Below are 22,468 nucleotides of genomic sequence, written 5' to 3' on the forward strand. Positions count from 1 at the left end.
AACCAATGTGTATTATGATCAAAAATCGTTTGTTGTAGGTGGCTTTCACAGCATATAATGTTATTAGATAGGCTGGAAGCATACGCCTAGGAAAAGTTTACTGCCCAATTTATTTGTAGTTAATTTTAAATAGAAAATATTTCTACTATTTGTTTGAAATTTCATTCTTTAGAATTGAAGTAAATTATGATAGTAAAATTGTTTCTGCTTTATACCCAATTATTTATCTTCCTCAAAGAGTCACTTCATCTCTTCATCTTCGCTTTATTTATCTTTGTTTATTTTAAAATAAAATCAACACATTTTTCGTAAATTTTTATCATTTTATTCTTTATCAATTTGAAATAATTAAAATTACAATTTAATTTAAATACATTTTACATAATTTACTGCAGTATTTCATCGCTCATCATCATCGTTAATCATCAGCATTATTATATAATTTTCGTGCGCTCTTCGCATATTTATATTTTTGTTTAGAAATTAGAGAAAAAAAAACTAAAGTCTGTTCTAATGCACGAAATAACATTAGTGTTAGGAATGCTTTAATTTAATTTAATTACTTTTTCTTCTTTTTTTGTTGCTTTGTTTCTTTGCTTTTCTGAGTTTTTCTTTTATACGTTATTTATATATAAACTATAAAACTAAACATACAATATGTAATAAATTCAGTAAATTGTGTGCCTTAAAACGACTTAGCATTTAGAGCCCGGGTTATTAAATACAAAATACCTAAATTCTATGTATCTATGCGCGATTTCCACAAAATTAACATAAAAATATTTACACACGTATTAAACAAGGGATGTGGGAATGAGGGGGTGGCAGGGGGGAGATTTTTAGGGATACAAATTAAGCCTTAAAATTGACGTCTTCAGAAGACTGTAAAGTGGCAAAACCGTTTTGCGTTTTTAGCTAATCAAAGAACTGAAATGCCCTTAATGAATGTTGAGAACCTTTCGCTGTGTTTTTATTGTTTGTTATTTTATTAGCTGTTAGCTTAATATTCTTGTTGTTGTTCTTGTTGTTGTTTTTATTAATTTGCTGTAGTTGTAGTTGTAGTTGTATGCATATCCTTTGCCATTTTGTAAATTCGTTTTAATGACGATAATTATCCGGCTGCTGCTGTGAACCGCTGCTGCTGCGACTCCTTTTACTTTGCGAGGCTGGAGCCTCACCCATGTCCAGGCTCTCGTTGTCGCTGTCCATGGTCTCGCTGCAGTCGCCATCGTTGTCGCCACCGATGTCGTCCTGTTTCCGTTTCGCTGTCGCCATTTCCGCCGCATGACGTTTGCGCCATTTGGTGCGACGATTCTGAAACCAAACCTGTAAAAGTCCAATTTGAAATGAAGAAACTTTAGAATTATGTGTGTGCAAAGTGTGTGTGTGTGGTGTTTGGCAATTAAAGTTTTAAATAAGCGAGAGAGAACCCAAAGTTCCTTCCACATGTAATTAGGCAGTCCAGCGACACATTGTCAAAGTCATTAAGTCGAGGCCCGTCACCCATTCGGCCCATTTAGCATTTACCATTTACCATTCAGCATTCACCATCTCCCGTCTCACAGCCCATAAGTCGCATCATCAACGCCGGTTAACCCTCAATTAAGACAATATTAAGCCCTGGACAGCTTTGCCTCTGTTGCTGTTGCTGTTGCTGTTGCTGTCCAACAGCAGTTACAACAGCAAAAACTATGCAAAACCATGACTAACGTCTTTGGTTGCGCTTCATTTTCCATTTTGCAACCAAGCCCCTGGCAACATATGTTGCATGCCACCCTGCCTTGCCACACGCACAGGGGAGTCTGCTGTTGCTGTTGCTGTTGCATAGGCCTAGACACGTTTTCCAGCTTCCTTTCGGGGTTTCGACTTTGCTTCATTTTTGCAAAATCGTGCATAATTTGTACATTTTCCCTGATGATGGAGCGCTTTTGTTTTGAGTAGACAAGAGCTCATCATGGCATCAACATGTTGTAGTCCAAGTCATTAACAGCGCTTTCAAATGCCCATTTCTTTGCCAAATTGACCTATTTACTAGGCTTGCTTAATAGAAAGGCTTTCAAAAATATTGCTAGCTCAGTTAGCAGCTGAGTTCCTAAGGGAAGCCAAAAATTATCTAAATGTTCTATTGAAAAAATCTCGCTTAAAATAATTCTACAAAATTTATAACTCGAGTTACTTAACGTTTTTATAATGAACGGATTGTGCTAGCAAAGTAAAATAATAATGTAGTTACTAAGAGTTGGAAAAAGGTTTTCCAAATGATTATAGCTAGCTTAGAACTCGAGTTACTTGAGGCTGTTATATAGATTGGAGTGTGCTACGATTGTAATATAAAAATGTTGTCATTAAGACTTTAAAAACTGTTTTCCAAACCATTTGAGCTAGCTTAGGACTCAAGTTACGTGAGGTTGTTTGATGAATTTGAGAATATTTAAACTATAAAAGTTCAGAAATAGTTTCGCTTCTTCAAGTCTCGAGTTACTTAAGACTATTCATATATGAAGTCTACTTTTACTAGAAAGCTCTTCACACACAAAGTTTCTTTTATTATCTCATGGCATACTGTATTTTAAGGCCATTGGATACGCATTATATTGTGAAATTTTAATATCTTTGCTCGGTCCATGCAGAAATCAGCGTCTGTAACGACCCAAAGGTGCAATTAAACCAGATACAACAGATAATTTACAACTTCATTTGCACATTTGTGTAATTATTATTTGCAACATTATGTGAAATAAAAACACAATTAATATTTTTCCGTGTGTTACACGGCCGCAGCATGGCGAGCCAAGAGACATAGATTAAAGTGGAGTAGAATCGAGTCGACTATGAGACTGGTTGGGGAGGAGTCTGGGGAGATGGCAGAGGCAGAGAAAGAGATAGAGAGAGAGAGAGAGAGAGACGTCTTTTTTGGACCCACAAACAGCACACAGACAGGACAACAACAACATTAGTTGGCATCATTAAGGCTGCTTTTCATGGTCATTATTTTTTTGGTAACAGCTGTGTCCATGTTGTTTCGGGATTTGGTCGACCAAAAGAGGAACTTGTGCTTGTGCTTCTGGGGATGAGGATGGGAACAAGGGAAATGTTATGCAAGAAAGCATTGCTGTTGCCGTTTTCGACATCATAACGATGGTGAATGCGTCATCTAGCACCCACTAAAGCATAGTTTCTAAGTGGAAGGCAACAGACTGTTGAATTGAAGCCTTGTCACTGTGCTTTCGACATGACTTGACTTGCTTAAAAACTTTAAGAGACACTCAAAATGATTTTTAGAGAATTTTTGAAGGAATATTAAAAGAGTTTTGTAATAGGAAAAAGTATAAAAAGAAATAAGTTGAGAAAATTTTAAAAGAAGACATTTTAAATACACTTTTACTATTATAATCAATTAAAGAATTATTATAATTAAATAGTTCTTTAAAAATCTTTAAAAAATCTTTAAAATCTTTTGCCATGTCTCAACAAATTTTAAGAAAACTAACATAAGGAAGTCTCTGTTTCCTCGTCATTCTCTTGATCTGTTGCCGACGAACATGCGAAACCTTTATTTTTATGACCACACACATCGAGATCAAGATCGTCTTCAAAGTTAGAAGCGAACGATGCATAGCAAAAAGGCAAAGGAAAATGCCCAAAAATGTCGGTGGACTGGAAGACTCGGACTGAAAATTTATGACAGCCAACATGTCAAAGTCAATCAAATATTGTGGCAATCAATTTGACGTGGCCACGTTACGCTTCGATTCGAATTGAAATGGGCGATTGGGATTGGTTTTCGGGGCCAAAAACGGATTTATTTATTGCGGGCAGGACGTTGTGTTATAAAACATATGCCAATGTTTTGGTCAGATGGTGTTTTATTTTTGTTTTGGCACCACCGCGGGACGTCCGTCAGGTGTCCAGGGGTCAGATAAGAATGAAAAGCGTTATGTAAATTTCGTAGGAACGGATGTCAAAATCAAACCTTTTTTTCTTTTCGTTGCGTTTCGTTTTTGCTGCCAACCTGCCAGGTCCATGGATGGCAAATATATGACTCTGACCAAATTGGAAATTTATTTGTTTACGCGTCCTGGATCAGCTTGGATCGCATCGTATCGGATCGTTCTTCGCTGTTCGGTACTTAAAAGTCATGAAAATTTACAGCATGGCTGCGCAGCTTGGTTAACAAAAAAAGTCGTAGAAGAACAGAGAACAGAGAAACCCGTCGCCCGCCCCTGATCGACTGACAAGTTGCAGTTCTTCTTGCCTCTCCTATTGGTTAACAAACATTCTGTTTTTTTTTTTTTTGTGGCATTTAAGAGCGGCTCGTAAATTTTAATTTCAATGGCCGTATTCGTATTCGAATTTCTGTATTTATATGATTTTGTGATTTATTTGCGTTTTGTAGCCCATCAATGTTAAGGGGCTGAGCACACATAAAATGTGTTTTTATTTGACTAATTGTGAGTTGAAAAGTGTGGAGCAATGGCGCATCGCTTGATAGCACACCTAATGGCACACCAAACTATTTCTCTCTCTTTCTCATTCCCTTAACAGAATTTCTCTCCATTCATTAACACACAATCAAATCCATTAGCTGGCAACAATGGGGCAGCTGGTATTTCTTTTTTTTTGGTATTCTTTCGCCTGTTTTTCTATCACGGTTCCTAAAAATCAATTAGACAATATTTCACAAATCTGTCATAAGTTTTATGAGCTGGTCTGCCTGTCCCCTGTCCCATTGTCAACTTGTCGGCTTGTCACTTAGCTCCACAGTTCTCGCTTCATAACCTGATGCCATTGTTATTGTCGATTTTGACAGTCGCCACGAATTGATTTGGTCTATAAGCTTTCATTATACATGTGCTAATTATGCGGCGTGTTTTGATATCTATGAAATACCAATCCGAAATCATTCTGAAAGCCATCACAAATATCAATAAAGTCTAAGCAATCATTGTTTAAATTTAACCATGTCAAACACACGATTTGTCAGCTAATCAGAAATTCTCAGGAATCAGCATTTGAATAATGATTCATTTCAATTTGATGGACACGTATTGATATCATCTACGTCGAATGCAAGCTGTTGCGAAATTGTATATACAATTAAATGTTTATAAATAATTCAAGGCAATGCAAATGTTGCCGCACCCGACTTTTAAAATATTATTGCTGAGTTTCTGACACTTAACAATAAAACTACTATAATCATTAGAGTTTCTTAAGCTTAATAGACAATTGTAGGGTTGGAAATCTATAAAATGTTTTAATATATTTTATAAACTTTTATACAAAATAAACTACATCCTTCTGTGTTGCATAAAAGTCGAGTTACTTGAGGTTTATCCTTAGTTGGAGTGTTCATAGTATAAAAATATGAATATTTATAACAATAAATTTTAATATTTGAATTACACTAGTATATCTTTACCAGAAGCCGAGTTACTTGAGGTTAAATATAGTTGAAGTGTTAAAAATATTACATTTGAAACATTTGAGTAAAATAGAATGACCTATCTCAGCTATAACATGATTTCAAGCCACCCACTTAGAAAAAGGCCTACGCTTCTCTGCCATATCTTTATTATTATCGCACGATGCGGGTTTACATGCATGTACTCAACAATCAGTGGGGAAATATTTATGCAAAAGCGAAATCACGAAAAAGCTATAACGACAATCATGCAATAATATTATGGTCCAACATAGACGCCCAGCTAGAATGTCATTAATAATGGACGCAGACGCTATAATTCACATACACACACATGCACACAGACAGACTTGTGTGGCACCGTTATAAGAACGTACAAAATGGCGACCATTTGCATTAAATGATTGCTAAAACGAAGCTGAGTCCGAGTCTCTCTATATCTCTTCTTTCTCTTTCGCTCAGTGAGTGAGTGTGTGTGTGTGCTGTGTCCAAAAACGGTTTTAATTATGATAACAGCGCAATTATTCTTGTCAAGATCATTTGGCATTCGCCCCATTGCAGCAACGCCCACGCACACACTCGCAGTGTTTTGCATTTTGTGTGTGTCTCTGTCATATTTTTGGCCCTCGTGTTGTTCTCTAGTGTGTCCAGTGGTTGTGTTTTTGTTTGTCAATTTGCATACTATCATCGTCATGGTTGTTTTTCATCTCGGTCTTTAGGAGAGCATCCACTCACCCACACACATACATGCACGCACACTAATTGAATATGTATGAAGCGGATGTCGTCGTCGTCATCGTTGTTGTCGTTGTTGTTGTTGTCCTTGCACAGAATTTAATTTACACTCACCCAAAAGTCATGCAGTCATTTGGCATGTCTATCAGACAGAGGCCACCCAATCCTGCCTGCCCAGCACTCATCCATCTCTCTGTCCATTTGTACTCGTCGTCATCAGCGACTTCTTCCTCTCTGCCTCTCTCTCTTACTCCCGCTTTGTATCTCTTTCCTACTCTGTTGCTGTATCTATTTAGCCTCTGCACAAATGACGCATATTTAGCTGCAGCTCAAGCCATCAATCCTGTTTCTCTTCCTCTCTATCTGTTCCTCTCCCTCTCCCAATGCTTCGTATCCCATTCTGTTGGTGTCTAGAACACTTTCCTGTTTCATACTCGTCCTATGCCTTACAATGCCAACGGCCTCATTCATTGGTAATTAATCATTTTGCTCATCATAAACGTGATTTCTTTTCACTCGCCTATCTCCAAGCACCCTGATTTGTGCACAGTTGCTTGAGGTTGCTGCATTTATGGGGTGTAATGTTTTGTTGGCTCCTAAGTGAGAGGGTAGCAATTATTGGGGTCTACAAATTGCCTGACAAATGCCTCTACAAATGGGACAATCAAGTTTGTAACTCTTAATGAAATTGGCAATCTTTGAAACGTTGATAGATTTGATTATCTGCGATTAGTTATTTAATAAACTTTAGTAGCTTGCTAACTTTGACAAAAGTCTATATTTTGTTATATATTTTGTCGTTTTAATATGCTCGATTTAATGAATTCTAAATAAAAATAATCTTTTGAAATATTTCTCAAATTGAAATAGAAAATAATTCATATAATTTATACAGATCTCAGTAAATCAGAAATCATACATCAACGTAACAGAAAAATGGTTTCATTTGAAATGAAATAAGATTATATATTATATTCTAGTCTTGTGTAATCCACTTTTTCTTTAGAAAAAATAGAGTTTCTGGAAACTGGAATAATAATCTTCGATTTGAGAACTATTCGATCCCAAAAATGAATTCTTGAAACAAGAATTCAAAGCTGGAAAATGCAGTAGTATTATACAATTTAACTATATACTTTCTTTCTCAACTCTTTTGCAATTAGTCTCTCTACTACATAATAAAACTATCTACAGCTGCTACTCGCAATAATTAAGATCCCTCTCGCACATCTGCTCTTCACTATTCGTTTTATTACTAATTAACTCTACTAAGTATCTGAGAGATCGTTGAACTAAGCCATCATATGTTTAGACTGTTTTGTAACTAAATAGCAAGAACCGCTGCAAAACCAATTAACTGTCCTGGCTTAAGACTAATTTAAATAACAAGCTTAAAACACGAGAGCGACATTGGAAAGGGGAACTCGGGAGGTGGGGAAACCGCGTCGCTCACGCGACTTACGGGCAAATAACAATGGCAATGTGAATGACACGTGCGTTTCTGGTGGGGATTACAAGAACGATGATGGCAACGGCGCTCAACAAATTTGACGACACAAAGGATTTATTTGTTGATAACATTTTACGGGGCAGCGGCAGTGAATGGAAAAAAAACACAACCTTTCGCCGAAAACTTTAAAATGACGCGCACGGGAATGTTTTTTAGGGCTGCGACAACGCCAAACAAAGAGAGAGGACGCGGTGTCTGCGCGGACAGACATGTGCACTAAGCCTTTAGGGCATAACCCACGGGGACTCGAACCCCGGTGGCAGACCATTGGCGCCATTTTGTTTTCGGTTTTCGACAAAAATAAAGCAAAAATCCACGAGCTTTGCGTTTCAATAAAAATGCAAATTGCCACAAAAGTCAATGGCTCACGGGGGCAGCAACAAAAACTGCGGGGGGAGTGGGAAAGGTATCTTTCTACCTTTTTTTGATGGTGCGAGGTTTATTTGGTTAGATACCCGACCGCCATTTTATGAGTTTTTAATTTGCATACTCGCAGCTCGCAGCCAAAGCGAACGAGAAATGTGTTTTGCGACTTTTGCGACTTACCTTAACCTGCGACTCGGACATTCCTAAGGCATACGCGAGCTTGGCACGCTCTGGTCCAGCCAGATATTTGGTTTGTTCGAACGTCTTCTCCAGTGCGAATATCTGCTGACCACTGAATGTTGGGCGGGTGTGTTTCTTTTTGCCATCCTTATCGCTCGATGGATGGTGCTGATGTGACTGCGACAGATTGGCGGACACTGCAATAAATGTAAAAGGAGATTGAAAGGAATTAAATATTATGAAAATGTATACAGAAAAGTGCAGCTAAGAGTGAATGAAATGAATATAAAAAAAGGTTTTGAAACATTTATGGAAATAGTAAGACAAGCTAGAAGCTAATATAACATATGTACATTCGGTTTATTGTATTAAACCAATTTGCAATTTTATCAGTTTTATTGAAGTAACACAAAACTTTTCAAAGAAAATATATCTATGAATATGTAAAATGATGCATTGAATTAAATATAATTTTGAATACTTAAACTTTCCGTTTCTAATTCATTTTGCCAATTTTTAAAGTCTCATATTTATGCAAATTGATTGCAACATCTTTTTTGAAGATTTCATCAAAGTTTTTGCATTTCCAACCACTGCAAACTATTCAATTTCTTAGATCTTCTATTTACTCGATTGAAACAAACTCTTATCTTCAGCGCAATAATCAAGAGAAACCCAGATAATTTACTTTACAATTACCGAACGTAAGCAAATCAATAAACCACTTTACTATGAACATTGCGACCAATAAAACTTTTCAAATTTGTTAAATTTATGTTTAAGAGTCGTGTTTACAAGCTTTGCAAGTTGTTGCAAGTTTTACCCAAAAATTTAATTACAAAACAATAAGCAATGCCATAAAATTTAGCGAGCAAATAATGTTCCACCTTTCTCCTTCTTTAACCGACAAAAGGAGGGGGAGAAAAGTGAGGTGGTTGTTGCTGTTGCGGCAAAGTTTTTTGACATTTATTAATTGTTTATGGGGCGCGTTCCATTTGGCGACAGCTGCGCATTTGAAAGGCGCTCCAGCTTAAAGGGGGAGGAGAGAGGCAGGAGAAGAGAGTATAACTGTTGTTAGCCTTATAAATGCGCATCTAACTGACGACTCGTCGTATGTGAAAATCATATTTGAATTGTTGTTTTTCGAAAAATTTTGGTTTTGCCATCCGCCAAAATAATAAATGCAAATTTTCGCAATATATTTTTGGTAATTCATTGTGGCCCACAACTATTTGTTATGGCTTTCTGCATTTGGCCTTCCTGCTGGCCACGCATAATAATTAGACACTAATTACCGTTGAGGTAGCCGAAATAACCGAACAGGAGAACAAAAAAAAAACGAAACATTGCCAACGTTCACGTTGCAACAATTAACAAACCCAAATTGACCACAGAATTTATGAGAGCCACTAAACTTTTGCATGGGGCCTTGGGCTTTCATTAAAATCAATTAGCAAAAACGACAACGAGAACGACCAAGCGAAAGAGCACGAGGCGAGTGTGCGAGTGTGAGAGCGAGAGAGGAGAGCGACGACAAGAGGCCAATAAAAGCAGGGCACCACGCCTCTGGACGATAGAGGGCGCTACGTGCACCACGAACACAAAAGGCTCGTAAAAGGCAGTCAAGTGGACATGGTTGGGTGGTGGCCATAAAATTAAACGGTAGCTGTGGATGGGGATGGGACAGGGAGTGGGAGTGGGCGACGACTCTGCTCGTCAGGGTTGCCAGCAGCCCTCTCTTTGAGTGTGTGTGTGTGTGTGCTTTCAATTAATGTCACCCCATTATTAAATGATCCCTAATTATGTGAAATGATTTAACTAAATATGCACAGGACGCGCCTGGCGCTAGGTAAAAAGGTAAAGCCGCAAGTGGCCGGATGGGGGTTGGGGAGGGTGTAAGGGTGGCAGCAGGTTTTGCTAGGAAGAAGGGTCCGTCTTCTGTATGACTTCATGCTCATTCCATTAGAATGCTGACTGCGAGACAACTTGACTCCTTTTTTCGCCTTTTACACTCGCTGTCCCTTTATGATACTTTGGTGCAGTTTCCACAAAATTATTAATTTAAATGGTTACAGTTAGAGCGTGAAATGTGTGCATGGAGATAGAAAGATAAAGTTTCACACACATACACATACTGGGAACTGTTTCTGGGAAATTTAAAATTGGCAAAATTAAATTCAAAATTTAATAAATTATACAGTTAGTTAAAAATATTTCAATTTATGGAATATCACGAGAAAAAACTAAATAGGATATTGAAAAAGAATTTGAAAAATAAAAATAATAATCTTTATAAATTTGCAGGATGAAATTACACTTTGTGCGTCATTAAACAATTTTAAAATAATTTTTGACGCTCAACTAATAATACTATGTTTAAAAAAAGTAATTATAAATAAAAAGGATAATCTTAAGTATTCCCGAAAATAAAATCTATATCTTTTATAACATATTCCTCCACAAAATAGGCAACTATCGAAGATTTGCTTACAGCTTACGCTAACAAATGATAACGAACTTGATACTTTAGAAAATCCTTCAGAATCACTTTCCATAAAAACGCATGATATTTGCTCAGCATTCACTTTCTGTCTCCCCAGCATTTTGCTGACTTTCCCGCTGACTTTTTCATGTGCAGCCCAGCTGCAAGTGCATAACTTGATTGCCTTGGACCGAGAGAGAGAGAGCATAAAACAAAACGCCAAATAAAATCGTGTCAAAATAAATATGTGCCATAAAATTTATGTTTTGTTTTGTTCTTCTTTGCTTTTCGCAGACAATTCACAAGCTTAACAAAAAAATATAAAAAAAAAGAGAAGCGAAGGGAATAACACTTGTCAATAAGGCGGCCATGGAGAATATTTTCAGGCATTTGTGGGGGAGACATAACAACAGCAAGCCTGGACCATAACAAGCTTAATCCCTAGCAAGAAAAATTGTAGCAGTGATAATTTTTTTTTTGTCGCGAGCTCTCCCGTTCTCTCTTTCTCTTTCTATATCGCATCTATTGAGCTGCAGCTGCGTCCCAAGGACCCTCATAAATAACCGACAAATATGAAGCGTTTATTTGCTCATGTCACGGCCCTCACGCATTGCTACAAAATGAAATGAATTGGCAGCGCAAGGCTCACTTTCTGGAGTCTGCCTCTCTCACTCTCTCTGCCTCTATCTATCTCTCTCTTTCCCTCCTCTAACTGAGCCTGCAGCAGTTGTCTATAATCGCATAAGTCACCCTGTTGGCATCGCTGCATTTGCACTTTTCTCCTTTTTATTTCCGCTTTTGTTCTCTTTCAATTTTTTTCTTTTTTATTTTTTGTGGCGTTAATATTTTGGGCTCTTTTTTTTTGCGTCTCTTTACGTTATTGATATTAATAATGTGTGTGTGCGGCGAGAGGGGCGTGCCAGGTGGGCGTACTGTGTTTTGGCTCAAACGCTGTTATTGAAAATATTAAAAAGTCATTTGTTATGGGCGTGCGAATAGCGCAGATGAGGTTGAACGATACAAGAGGGGGCGCGACAGAGTAAAAGAGAGAGAGAGAGAGAGAGAAAGAGAAGCCATCGATAGCTGCTGTTGATAGACAGTCGAAAAATTGTGGGAAATTTAACAATGATAATCTGGGCATTACTTTTGGATAAACAGCACTGTGAAACCGACAACATAATGATAGTGCAATATATTATACAAAAAATATGTCATGAAAATGGTTTATATTCAATAATGAATTATTAAGATAGTAACTCGTTTAAATAGTTATTAAATGTATAGAATTCTGAAATAATTAAGACATTAAATATAACCAAAATTATGAATTATCGTATTACATTTCTCATGTATGTTAAACTTTGATTAAATTATATCGTTATAAAATAAATTATGTAAGCGAAAAATCTTCGGAATTATCTGGCCAACTAATTATAATTAAGATCTAATTGAAAGATTATATGATAGTTAATTTATTTGAAAATTAAATAACTGAATTTTGACTGTCAGTTTTGTTTTGACAATTATTGTGTATAAAAATTCATTCTTAAAATTCAAAAAAAAATTTTTTTTCTTATTAAGCACTATGTATGAAAATTAATTCTTTTATTTAAAAGTCTTTCCAAAAATAAAAAATATAAGAATAACAATAGCATCCCAGCAGATTTTTCTCAGAGAATTTACCTTTTTATAGCCAGGTAATATATTTGGTGTGGTGACTTTTATAAGTATCAACAAGAGTCGGCCATCTTGCCAGCTAAAGAACCTTTTGACATTGTGAAGTTGACAACAATGGTTTCCCCCCTCTCCTCTTAATCATATGTCACATGTTTCTTGAACTCGTTAGCCATGCTTCTGTCGAAGCTGTTCCTCACATGGATATATGCATATAACAATCTTGTAATATCTTTATGCCAATCTCAACGGCGTACGATAAGCAGCTTGTTTACCCTAATAAACTTAACGATACCTTGTCAGAGCAGCCTCCATGTGAGGAGCAACCCTTGTCTCTCCTCTGAGAAGCTTTTATATACCTCTCCATAGGTAGCACCGCTCATTAAGTGTCTCCTACCCCCCGGGGCCTTGGCTTCATTGCATTGTTTTATGGCCTGTTTTATGCCCGATTATATGCTTAAAGCACAAGTTCTTTTGGGTAACGATGAGGACGACGACGACGATGTCGACGACGACGACACACAAAATGCCACTTGAATTTTAATTAAACGCAACAGCTCGAATAGGTTTTACATACACAATCCCAGCCCTTGTCTATCTATTTAACTCTGTATCTCTTTCATTCCTTTGCTGTCTCTATTTTCCATGTGCCAACTCCTTTCCTCTGGCAGCTGTAACTTTTTTATTTAGCTTGTTGTTGGCTGCTGTCTTCATTAAGCTTAATGAATTGTGTCAAATGTAGACTGCGGTTTTGGTTTCGACTCGTTGTTGCTGCCATGTTTTCTGCCTTTGGTCATTTTGTTATGGGCAGGTCGGACTATATAACTGGCTGTATTTTTAGTTGCCGCCTTTTTTGCCTTTTTACGCATCTTTTTTTTTTATTTTAATGTCATATTTACTTTTCGTATGTCAGTTAATTATTTAATTCACAGCATGTGGCTTAGCATGGAGAACAAAACAAGACGACGACTCAGAGATTCTAGATTTGTTAACTGTTGTAAATGTTGACTCATAAAAAAGGCTTTTTTGGGTACAGCAACTTTTAGTAAAATTATAGAAAAATTTAATGAAAGAATACTTTATAACTATCTTTACAATATTTGAATCATGTCATATTTTAATCTTGCTTTCTATTTATTTCTTTAACATTTCAAAAACCTCTATCAACTAGTAAAATGGTGAAAAGATTTAATGTACTTATACAAATTAAAGTTAATCGAAGAACAAGTTTTAAATATTTCGTTTAAATATCAATATCAATATCAATATCAATTAAATTATGATATATTATAATCTTGGTTTCCATTCCATTTATTTCCTTAGCACCTCGAGCATCTCTTTTAAGTAAATATTCCCCAAGAAAATCGATAGAAAACGCGTGCACACATGCTATAAATTTCTGCTTCAAAAACCAAAAGAAGTGACAAGCAAAAAGAACAAAAAAAAGTATGCAAAATATTTCAGTTTCTGCTGTCAACGTTTTTGCTCATCGTTTCCACATAATTTTGCGAGCGCAAAAACATTGTCATATATACCACAGAATCCGCACATTTACATAAAACACGCAAAGTCTATAAGTGTGTGAGTGTGAGTGTGAGCGTTTATTATTTACATAAAAATGTATATTTATTTATTTATTATTTGTATATACATATTTATGGCTGCTGAAGGACTCGACTCGAATATACGAGCAAAGCGACAGCTGCTCGACCAGACAAAAATCGAAAACAAAGCACAAAAAAAACAGCGCAGAGAATGAGAAAAAACTTTTACCGGAAAAGTTAAAGCAGCCGCTGAGAGGCTGTTGTTGTGTTTTGCTCTATATAAATGTAGCCATGATGGGTATATATACTATAGTAATCGAGAGAGGGAGAGAGCGAGAGAGAGAGGGGGGAACAGCCATAAGATAAAGGCAAACGCAGACGCTGCGAGAATATGTTGCCACATTATTATCTAGACGATGGCAAAGCGAACGAACCTACAAATATAAATATAGCGCAAAGGGGGTTGTGATGCCATGTTTTTTTTTATACGGGGGATGCCAAAATGGGGATGCGTGTGTGTTTGTGTGTGTGTGTTTATACGCTTGTAGGCTGTCATGTTAACAAGCTTTCTGTGCGTGTGTGTGTGTGTGAAAGCTGCGCACACTAAAAATGGCGCTCGTTTCCTGGGTTGCTTCATTTAAATTTTTATGCGCGCACAAAAGCATGCTACGAAAAATGTTTTCACTCAGCTTTTGTTTTGATTTTCATATTAATTTCGTTTTATCTGTTTGTTTTTGTTGCTGCACTTTTTATGTGTTATTAATAATGCCATTGCATTTTATTAGCTGAATTTGATTGGCATTTATTTATTTATGTTTTTTTTCTCTATATTTTTTTTGCCTATGCATTTTTATTTACCTTTTGTGGCATATTAATTAAATTGCCTCTCACCTGGCAATTTTTGTGTATGTTGTGCTGTCAGCTGGCACGCATACTTTGTTTATGATGACCAATAATTGGGGCTTGCCTTTTGCAATGCACTATGCACATTTGCATTTATCACTATTAATATTAATACTATTATTAATATTTGCACTGCAATTCATTAAAATGCCAAATGCCCCACGGCAGTCAGGAAAGTTCATTGCGCTTTTTTATGGGGGTCTGGGGAGAGCGATTACAATTGTGTGTTTGCATAGACCGGGCTGCACTTCATATAAAATCGTTAATTAAGTTGCTATCAGCTGTGCTTATCGAGAGCGAAAGAGAGAGATAGAGAGCGTAAGTTAGCTGTTGATACTATTGATTATTGGATAGGTTAGTTATCATTGCTAATCGGCAAGTGTAAATACGAAAAGTATCAGTAGCAGAGAGTAATATTGTTCGACATGATGTTGTAAATATTTTCACTATTTTTTTTGTCAGTTCAACTTTTCCTCATTTATTCTACGCTAGACTTCCTAGTCTGCTCCAGTTTTTTCTCTTTTGGGTTACCACTTGAGACTTGAACTCGTACAGTGTTTGGCAAATCAATTGAATCAATATTGATTTAAACGGAGCAGCTACCAAACATTCCACGACACACTTCAGAAATCAAATCGAACACAAGACAAACAAAACAAACACACAGACAACATTTCTCTTTCGTCGACGACGACGATCTCTGTTGATCTCGTCACTAATTCAATAAGAAAATTATGTACGATTTCCGACTTGACAGTCTCGTAAATTGTGCACAGTCATCGGCGCAATTAAAGGCCAAACAGCAGCTGACTCCTCCACTGCAGAGAGCGCTCCCTAGCTGTTCGCCTAGTTGTGAGCAGCAGTAGCCAAAGCACTAAATCAAATCAAATCAATTGCCAATGCGAACGATCATTAACCAAACTGAGGAGTGAGTGAGAGCGAGGAGAGCGTGGGGCATGTTTAAATAAATAAACAATGTGAAAACGAGTTGGAGTTGGAGTTGGAGTTGGAGTCGAAGTCGGAGTTGGGCGATTACTTAATGAGCTTTGACTGCGGAGTGGAGGCGCGCACTTGGTTGCCTTATAAATAGACGTAATAATGAAGTAACCAGATCCAGATCGAGGCGTTGAACGTTGAACGCTGAACGATGCTCGAAAGCGTGCGAGTAAATTAATTTTTCATCTGCTTTTCACTCCAAAAAGGGCAACTCTTTTATTTGTGGAGTCATTGTCATCGCACACTCTGTGGATGGATGCGTCTGACGATCAACGATCGACGAACGTTCATCGCTGATCGTGTTAAAGTGATTCTGTCTTTTTTCGGTGGGTTTCTGCCCAGCTCTTTTAATGAGTTGGACAATGCGCCAATGGGGCCTTAATGGCATATAGCAACTGGCAACTGGCAACAGGCAACTGCACTAAGCACATTGGACGCGTCATATTGGTAATCACTTGAGAGAGCGATCTGTGATCATTGTGATCATTAGGGGCAGCAGCTGCCTCATTCGCTGCGCTTTGTTAACGGTATCAACAGGAAGTCAGCCACGCTTCAATGGCTTTATGATATCAGTTTCTCAATTCGATACGATTCGAATCTTATTGAATGCCTCGAGGTGTGGCTTTCATTGTTGACAGACAAATCATCAGCACCCCTCGGGGTCCATAGCCACAATTGTAACCAAATTACGTGCTGCCTGCCACCGTGCAGCATGAATGCACTGATTACTGATTGCTGCCAACTCCCTCAACTCACTCGCTGACAGCTGAGTGTGTGCTCAAGTGACACCGAGTGGAGTCTAAGGAGTGTCCCACCACTTATTCGCAAATTAGTGAGCATATTCATCATCGCACTTACTCGTATTCGATAGACGCTCGCGCCACGCTATCGGATTGGCCACCAGCCCCTGGAGTCCCGGCCAGTAGAGATGCGTGCGATCCACGATGTGACCAGCGTGCGTCTTCAGTGGCGCCCCTTGGCTCTGCGATAGATACTGGGCCATGCCCGCCGCAGCTGCCGCAATGGAGAAGCGTGGAATGCCAGCTGAAAGATGACAAAAATGTATTCAATAAATTATTATTTATAAATAAGTGCTGAAGGGTTTGACAATAATATATATTGTATTATAGTTAATATTGTATAATGATAAATACATAATTATTACATTAAAATATTAAGTACTGATAGTTTCAGTACATAAAACTGGTTTTCTAATTATTGGAATCCCTGCTGAAAGAGAATTATAAATAAGTGCCGAAAAGGGTATCGATAGTACATATTGTTGTATAGTTATTACTACAGAATAATAAATACATAATTATTACATTAAAAATGTAGTCAAACTATCAGTAAATCAAAATTATTTTTTAAATTTCTCATTTTGTAAATATCATAACCAAATGTGGAAAACCTTATTGATGAAACACTTTCCGATTAATATTAGATATAATGTTTATTGCTGATTAAAATATAGTTAAAATTGAAAAATAAATACGTTATTCTTATAGTCAAGTAACCAATAGATGACATTATTATACACATTATAATTAAATTTAGTAAATCGATTTTTGAATATATATATTTTGTACTGTGTAGTCTATACTTAAATAATCATTTTAATATTGTTACTCAATTTGTTCTCAAGTAATTTTACTTTTAAATAAGTCGTTTGTTTGTTGACTTATATTTGGTGTTGAGGAAATGCGTTTATAGTACTAAATCATATATACTATATATAGAATTAAGAATAATTAATTAACAAAATACATTGTAGTAAATGTCTCACTCGAAAGTCAAAGATTATTTACGTAGCTAATTAATAATTTATTACTTTAAGCAACTAGAAATTGCTTTCAACATAAAAATGCCTAAGCTCTAACTTTTTAGCTTAATAAGCTCGCATTCAATAGCTCTATTAAAGTGTAAAACTTCTCTAAGCAGCTCTACAACATGCCAAACTTAGAAAATACTTGCTACAAGTTTTCTGTTCTCAAGGCCCACTAGAAAATCCAACCCGATGTTGAAATCGAAAAAAAGAATTTTATTATAAGCCTCACAAACATCTGCCTACTCATTGTGTGTTGAAGTTGCGCCATCAAACGATTTGAACGAATTAATTAAAGGCCATTAAATAATTTGTCATAAAAAGAATGAAAACATTTTGTAGAGCTAACCTACAAAAAAGAAGAAAAAAAAAATCGAACGAAACAAATCACATAAACGCCCTCGTTAAAAATAATTAAAAATGTTATGGTAAATTGTCAACGCCCCGTCGCATAGATTCGAATATGCCCCCTCAATACCCCCCTCTGCCCCTTCCCCATGCTGTATCACTCTCTTTTGCCAATACCTTGTGGCATTTCAAACAAATGTTGACCCACTCCCTCGATTGGTGGTTGGACTCTGTCATGCCGCACAATTGGGGCTACATTTAACTGTCAAAAATTGAAATCATTTTAGTGAAACGGCCAAGTCATATGCCTGCCCCTCCCCTGCCCCTCCCTCTTCCCACTTGCCCCGTACGATTTTCGTGTGTCATTTTGATTTGATTACAAACAATTTGACAACTAATTGCCGAACGTTTAAGTACGACGCGTAGATCGCATTACGTTTTGCGTCATTTTGCAATTTGATTTGATATTATGTGATTTTGGAAATTGTGCCCAATAAAATGCTCTACTCTCCGAGGGGGTTGTCAAGGAGGGAAGTGGAAGGGGGTTGCTCCATTGTTGCCATTTTATTAAAAAGCGGAATCATGTGGAATCATGTCAAACCGGATTCGAAGCGCACACAATACAACAACACACATTGGCTGTGGCGGCTCTTCGGACGAACCAGTTTCCAAAAAGCATTTAAAACAATTTTTGGGGCATGCATAATGTGTCCATTCAATACATTAACATTGCATAATGATGGGCGAAACGTCGCATTTATTGCCATTTAAATGTTTGCCATGTGCTTTGAGTGTTTGTTGTTCGATGTTGCCAAATGGGAATTTCAAGAATTTACAAACAACAAATTTACTGATCATTTTTTGATAGTAAACAACATATTTGTTTAATGACAAAATGTAAGTAAATTTTAAAATATTATCATTATATATAAAATTGCATCAAATTATATATTAGGCAAATATTATTAAATCTCGTGAAATTGTTTTGTTAGACTTAGTTGAATTTCAAGCTCCAAAACCAGTTTGTGTATTTTCAACAAAAACTTCGAATATCATTTCGAATATTTTAAGTATTCTTTACTCATTGTATAGAGGTCTGTAATTCATTTTTAATTAACTGCTCAAGATAAGCACAATGCTCATTTTATCTTAGATCATTAAATGCATTTATGAAGCTAATATAAATGCAGCTTTTGATATTGCATTAAATTAGCTTTGATTCCTACTGAATTTCAATAACAAAATAATAAGCTTTGAATAATTTAAAGTCATATTATTATTATATTCAAGTAAATGTATATTATGCATTGCATTTACAAAAAAAAATAAATATGATATTTTTTGCAAAATTTTTGAGAAATATTTAATGTCAATTACTGAAATCCCAGTCATTAAATTTTATTTTAAAATGTATCAATTATATTTTTATATTCTTAAATTTGCTAAGTCAATATACTGATCTAAAGTTTCTACTGTTTTTTTCCACTTTTCTGAGACAATAATTTAGTTGAACAGTATTGTAAATAAAACTAGAAATAATAAGGAAGAAGATGAGACTATTTTGGCAACAGTTTCAACATTTTCCTTAGTAAAAAACATTGCGAACATTGGCTTTAAATGACTCTAAGTACCTAATGATAGGATCTTTCATAATATCAGCTATCTATAAAAAACTAATAGTTAAAAACATTTAACACATATAAATTCCATTCTCTTTCTGTCTATTAATTTCATTATCTATTACTAACTGCCAATTAATCAATTTGGAATAAACTATACATTATTAAGTTTATAACTATATCATTTATTTATGAGATCAACTTGACTCACCTCCCGTTAAAGCACTTAGACCCGCCGATGTGACCGGCGGCGGTTTCGATAGTATCGTGTCGATGCCATGTGGATTGGCGGCGCCCTGTGAGTTGGTTGTGGTGGAGCTGCCCGAGCTGGAGCCGGTGACGCGTTCGCTGATCAGATGCGAGTTGGGACTGTGCCCGTAGCCGAGTCCATTGCCGGATCCGGCTCCCACTCCGCTGCCAGCGCCGCCGACGCCAGCGGCGACGCCTTGTGCAGTCTTCATTTCTGTGGTCATGGAATGCAGCGCCGCCAGCGGCGGACCCAAGAAACTTAATGGAATCTTATGCTCCATGCTGTTGTTGTTGTTATTGTTGCTGCTGCTGTTGCTGTGAAGATGGCCACCAATGATGTTGTTGTTGTTGTTGCTATGACTGTGATTGTTGTTGTGCAGGCTGAGCGGATTGAGGCCGCTGCTCGAGTGCTGATACTTGCGACTGGTCAAGTTCTCGGGACTGTAATCCGGTGGCGGCGGACTCGACTCGCTGTTCTGGCAATGCTCCTCGCCTCCGCTGCTGCGTTGGCTTAACGCAAACGATTTGGCGCTATCGACACCAGGACTCGAGTTGTGCTCATAGCGTGGCGAGGGCGATGACTCCGAGTGGAGACGCGACGAGGCGGGCGGCGGCGTTGTGGATGGCGAATCCTCAGCGGAAGATTTCGCCTCCAATCGAGCACCGCTAGCCTGAGCTGCCTTGAGCAGCATCAGCGGACTGCTGTTGTTGTTGTTGTTATTGTTGTTGCTGGCATAAGCAGCTGCCGCTGCAGCAGCGCTGTGATAGTCCGCCAGCTGCTGCTGATAGTCAGCGGCTGCCATGGCATGAGCATGCACATCGGCGAATCCATTGCTCAGCCCCGCAGCAGCGGCGGCGGCCAAATGATGACGCTGTGCTGCCGACGGCGGACTGCTTTGGGCGGCAGCGGCGAAACTGTGATGGCGCATATAGGGATTGATGAGATCCATGTTGTCGGGATCGTTGTGGCTGTTGTTGCTGTTGTGGTAATCGCTGAGTGTGGCGCTCAATTCCGGTGCATTAACCGGCGAGGCTGTGGGCAGATGGCGTTGATAGAAGCTGGGCGGCAGGGCGAGATTGAAGGCCGAATTGGCCGACAGCTGAAATGTGTGTGCTAGCTGCTTGGCGGCCGTTGGCGTTGTCGTTGTCGGCGTTGTCGGCGATGGCGATGGGTTGTTGCTGCTGCAGCTGCCACCCGGGGGCGTTGAGTGCAGAAATGGACTACCCAGCTTGGTATGAATCGTGACACGATTAACACGCACTAAACAACGATTAATCGAGTTCTCGATCACTGCACCAGCTTTTGCTTAGCTGCACTTTAAGTTTGAATTTGAAAAACACTTTGTAACACTGCGTGTATATAATTTGCATGCACTTGTCAACTCTGTGTGCAACGTATTCGAGGCGGCGTGTGTTCAACTCAATTGTGATCCGCGCGCGTGTCCGCTTGTTTAGGCCTAAGACTAACGAATGATTTCGAAATTGAGTCGACCGACTTGACTTCACATGGGAAACGAAGCGAACGGAGCGAAACGCAACGCAACACAACACAACTGTAATCTCAATCACAGCAAGCAGTCTCAACACAGACTCAGAGCAACCCTGCTTTGCTGCTGCCTTGCTGCTTGCGCTCTTTTTCACTCATTCAAGCGCAGCAGCATCCCAGCACAAAACGGGCGAGAGCAAGGCAGACAGACAGCCAGCTGTTTCATTCTCACACAAGTAAATCAGGCGAGGCGAAATCAGTGTATGTGCATGCGTGTGTGTGTGTGTGTGAGTGTGGCTGTTCCACAATCAGTGTAAACATGCAATGAAGCTGGAACGCATTGGCATTGGCACAAAACGAATGGGAATTTTATTATGTACATCATTAAAATCAACTATTTCGGATTGGATTGGAGCTGGAACTGGACTGGTTGCGTTTCACAGCACTGAGAGTTGTCTTCTCGTACATGTGAGAGAGCGTATGCGTGTGTATGACTGTGTGTGTGTGTTTGGTTGAGTGCATTTGCAGGAATACTCTTTATTTTTGTCGTTGTTGCTGTTGCTGTTGTTGTCGGTGGGTGGCCGCTGTTTGAGGCGCGGCTCGACTGTGAATGCTGTTTATTTGTTTAAAAAGCTATAAATATTAAGTGAAGCTGTAGCAAGCCAACGATTGAGTAACAGTTACTTTTTATTTTTATTTTATTCTGTGGTTTTATTCAATTTAATAATTAAAATATTATCAATCACATAAAAGAATGTATAGAATAGAGATTAAAATAAAATATTGTTGATTTAATAAATATTCCCATATCAAATTTCGTTTTAAGAAATATTATAAAAATAGTTTCTACACATATTATCGAATTTAGACTTAAGAAATATTATAAAAAAGTTTCATTTTATAGAATAGATATATACAACAAAATATTTTTAAATGAAATTGTCAATTTAATCAGTTTTGAAAGAATTATTACCTCTCGATGCCATTCATTAGTTGCTGCAATAATTGTTTTCGTTAAAATTAATTACACGCCCGCACATTTATCAACACTCAAATGCAAACAAATGAAATAAAAACTTAATTAATACGCTAATTAACATTTCAATATTATTATGTGACTCGGTGC

General features: G+C 37.6%; 1 protein-coding gene across 1 annotated transcript; it reads right to left on the reverse strand.

The window, feature by feature from the left end:
- Positions 1 to 395: 395 nt before the first annotated feature.
- LOC132790461 (homeobox protein Nkx-6.1) lies at positions 396 to 21,356 on the reverse strand. Its single transcript, XM_060798990.1, has 4 exons — positions 19,819 to 21,356; positions 16,674 to 16,859; positions 8,217 to 8,413; positions 396 to 1,326 (listed from the first exon to the last, which is right to left on the reverse strand). Exons 1-4 carry the CDS (start codon positions 20,804 to 20,806, stop codon positions 1,099 to 1,101), a joined length of 1,599 nt encoding a protein of 532 aa, XP_060654973.1. The 5' UTR covers positions 20,807 to 21,356; the 3' UTR covers positions 396 to 1,098.
- Positions 21,357 to 22,468: the final 1,112 nt, after the last annotated feature.

This window comes from Drosophila nasuta, chromosome 3, assembly GCF_023558535.2.
Source record: "Drosophila nasuta strain 15112-1781.00 chromosome 3, ASM2355853v1, whole genome shotgun sequence".
Taxonomy (NCBI): Eukaryota; Metazoa; Arthropoda; class Insecta; order Diptera; family Drosophilidae; genus Drosophila; species Drosophila nasuta.

Coding starts and splice junctions, on each gene's coding strand:
- LOC132790461 (XM_060798990.1), bottom strand. CDS start 20,806: ATGGATCTCATCAATCCCTATATGCGCCATCACAGTTTCGCCGCTGCC. Junction 8,414..16,673: donor CGAGCGTCTATCGAATACGA/GTAAGTGCGATG, acceptor CATTTATTGCAG/TGTCCGCCAATCTGTCGCAG. Junction 1,327..8,216: donor TGTCCGAGTCGCAGGTTAAG/GTAAGTCGCAAA, acceptor GGACTTTTACAG/GTTTGGTTTCAGAATCGTCG.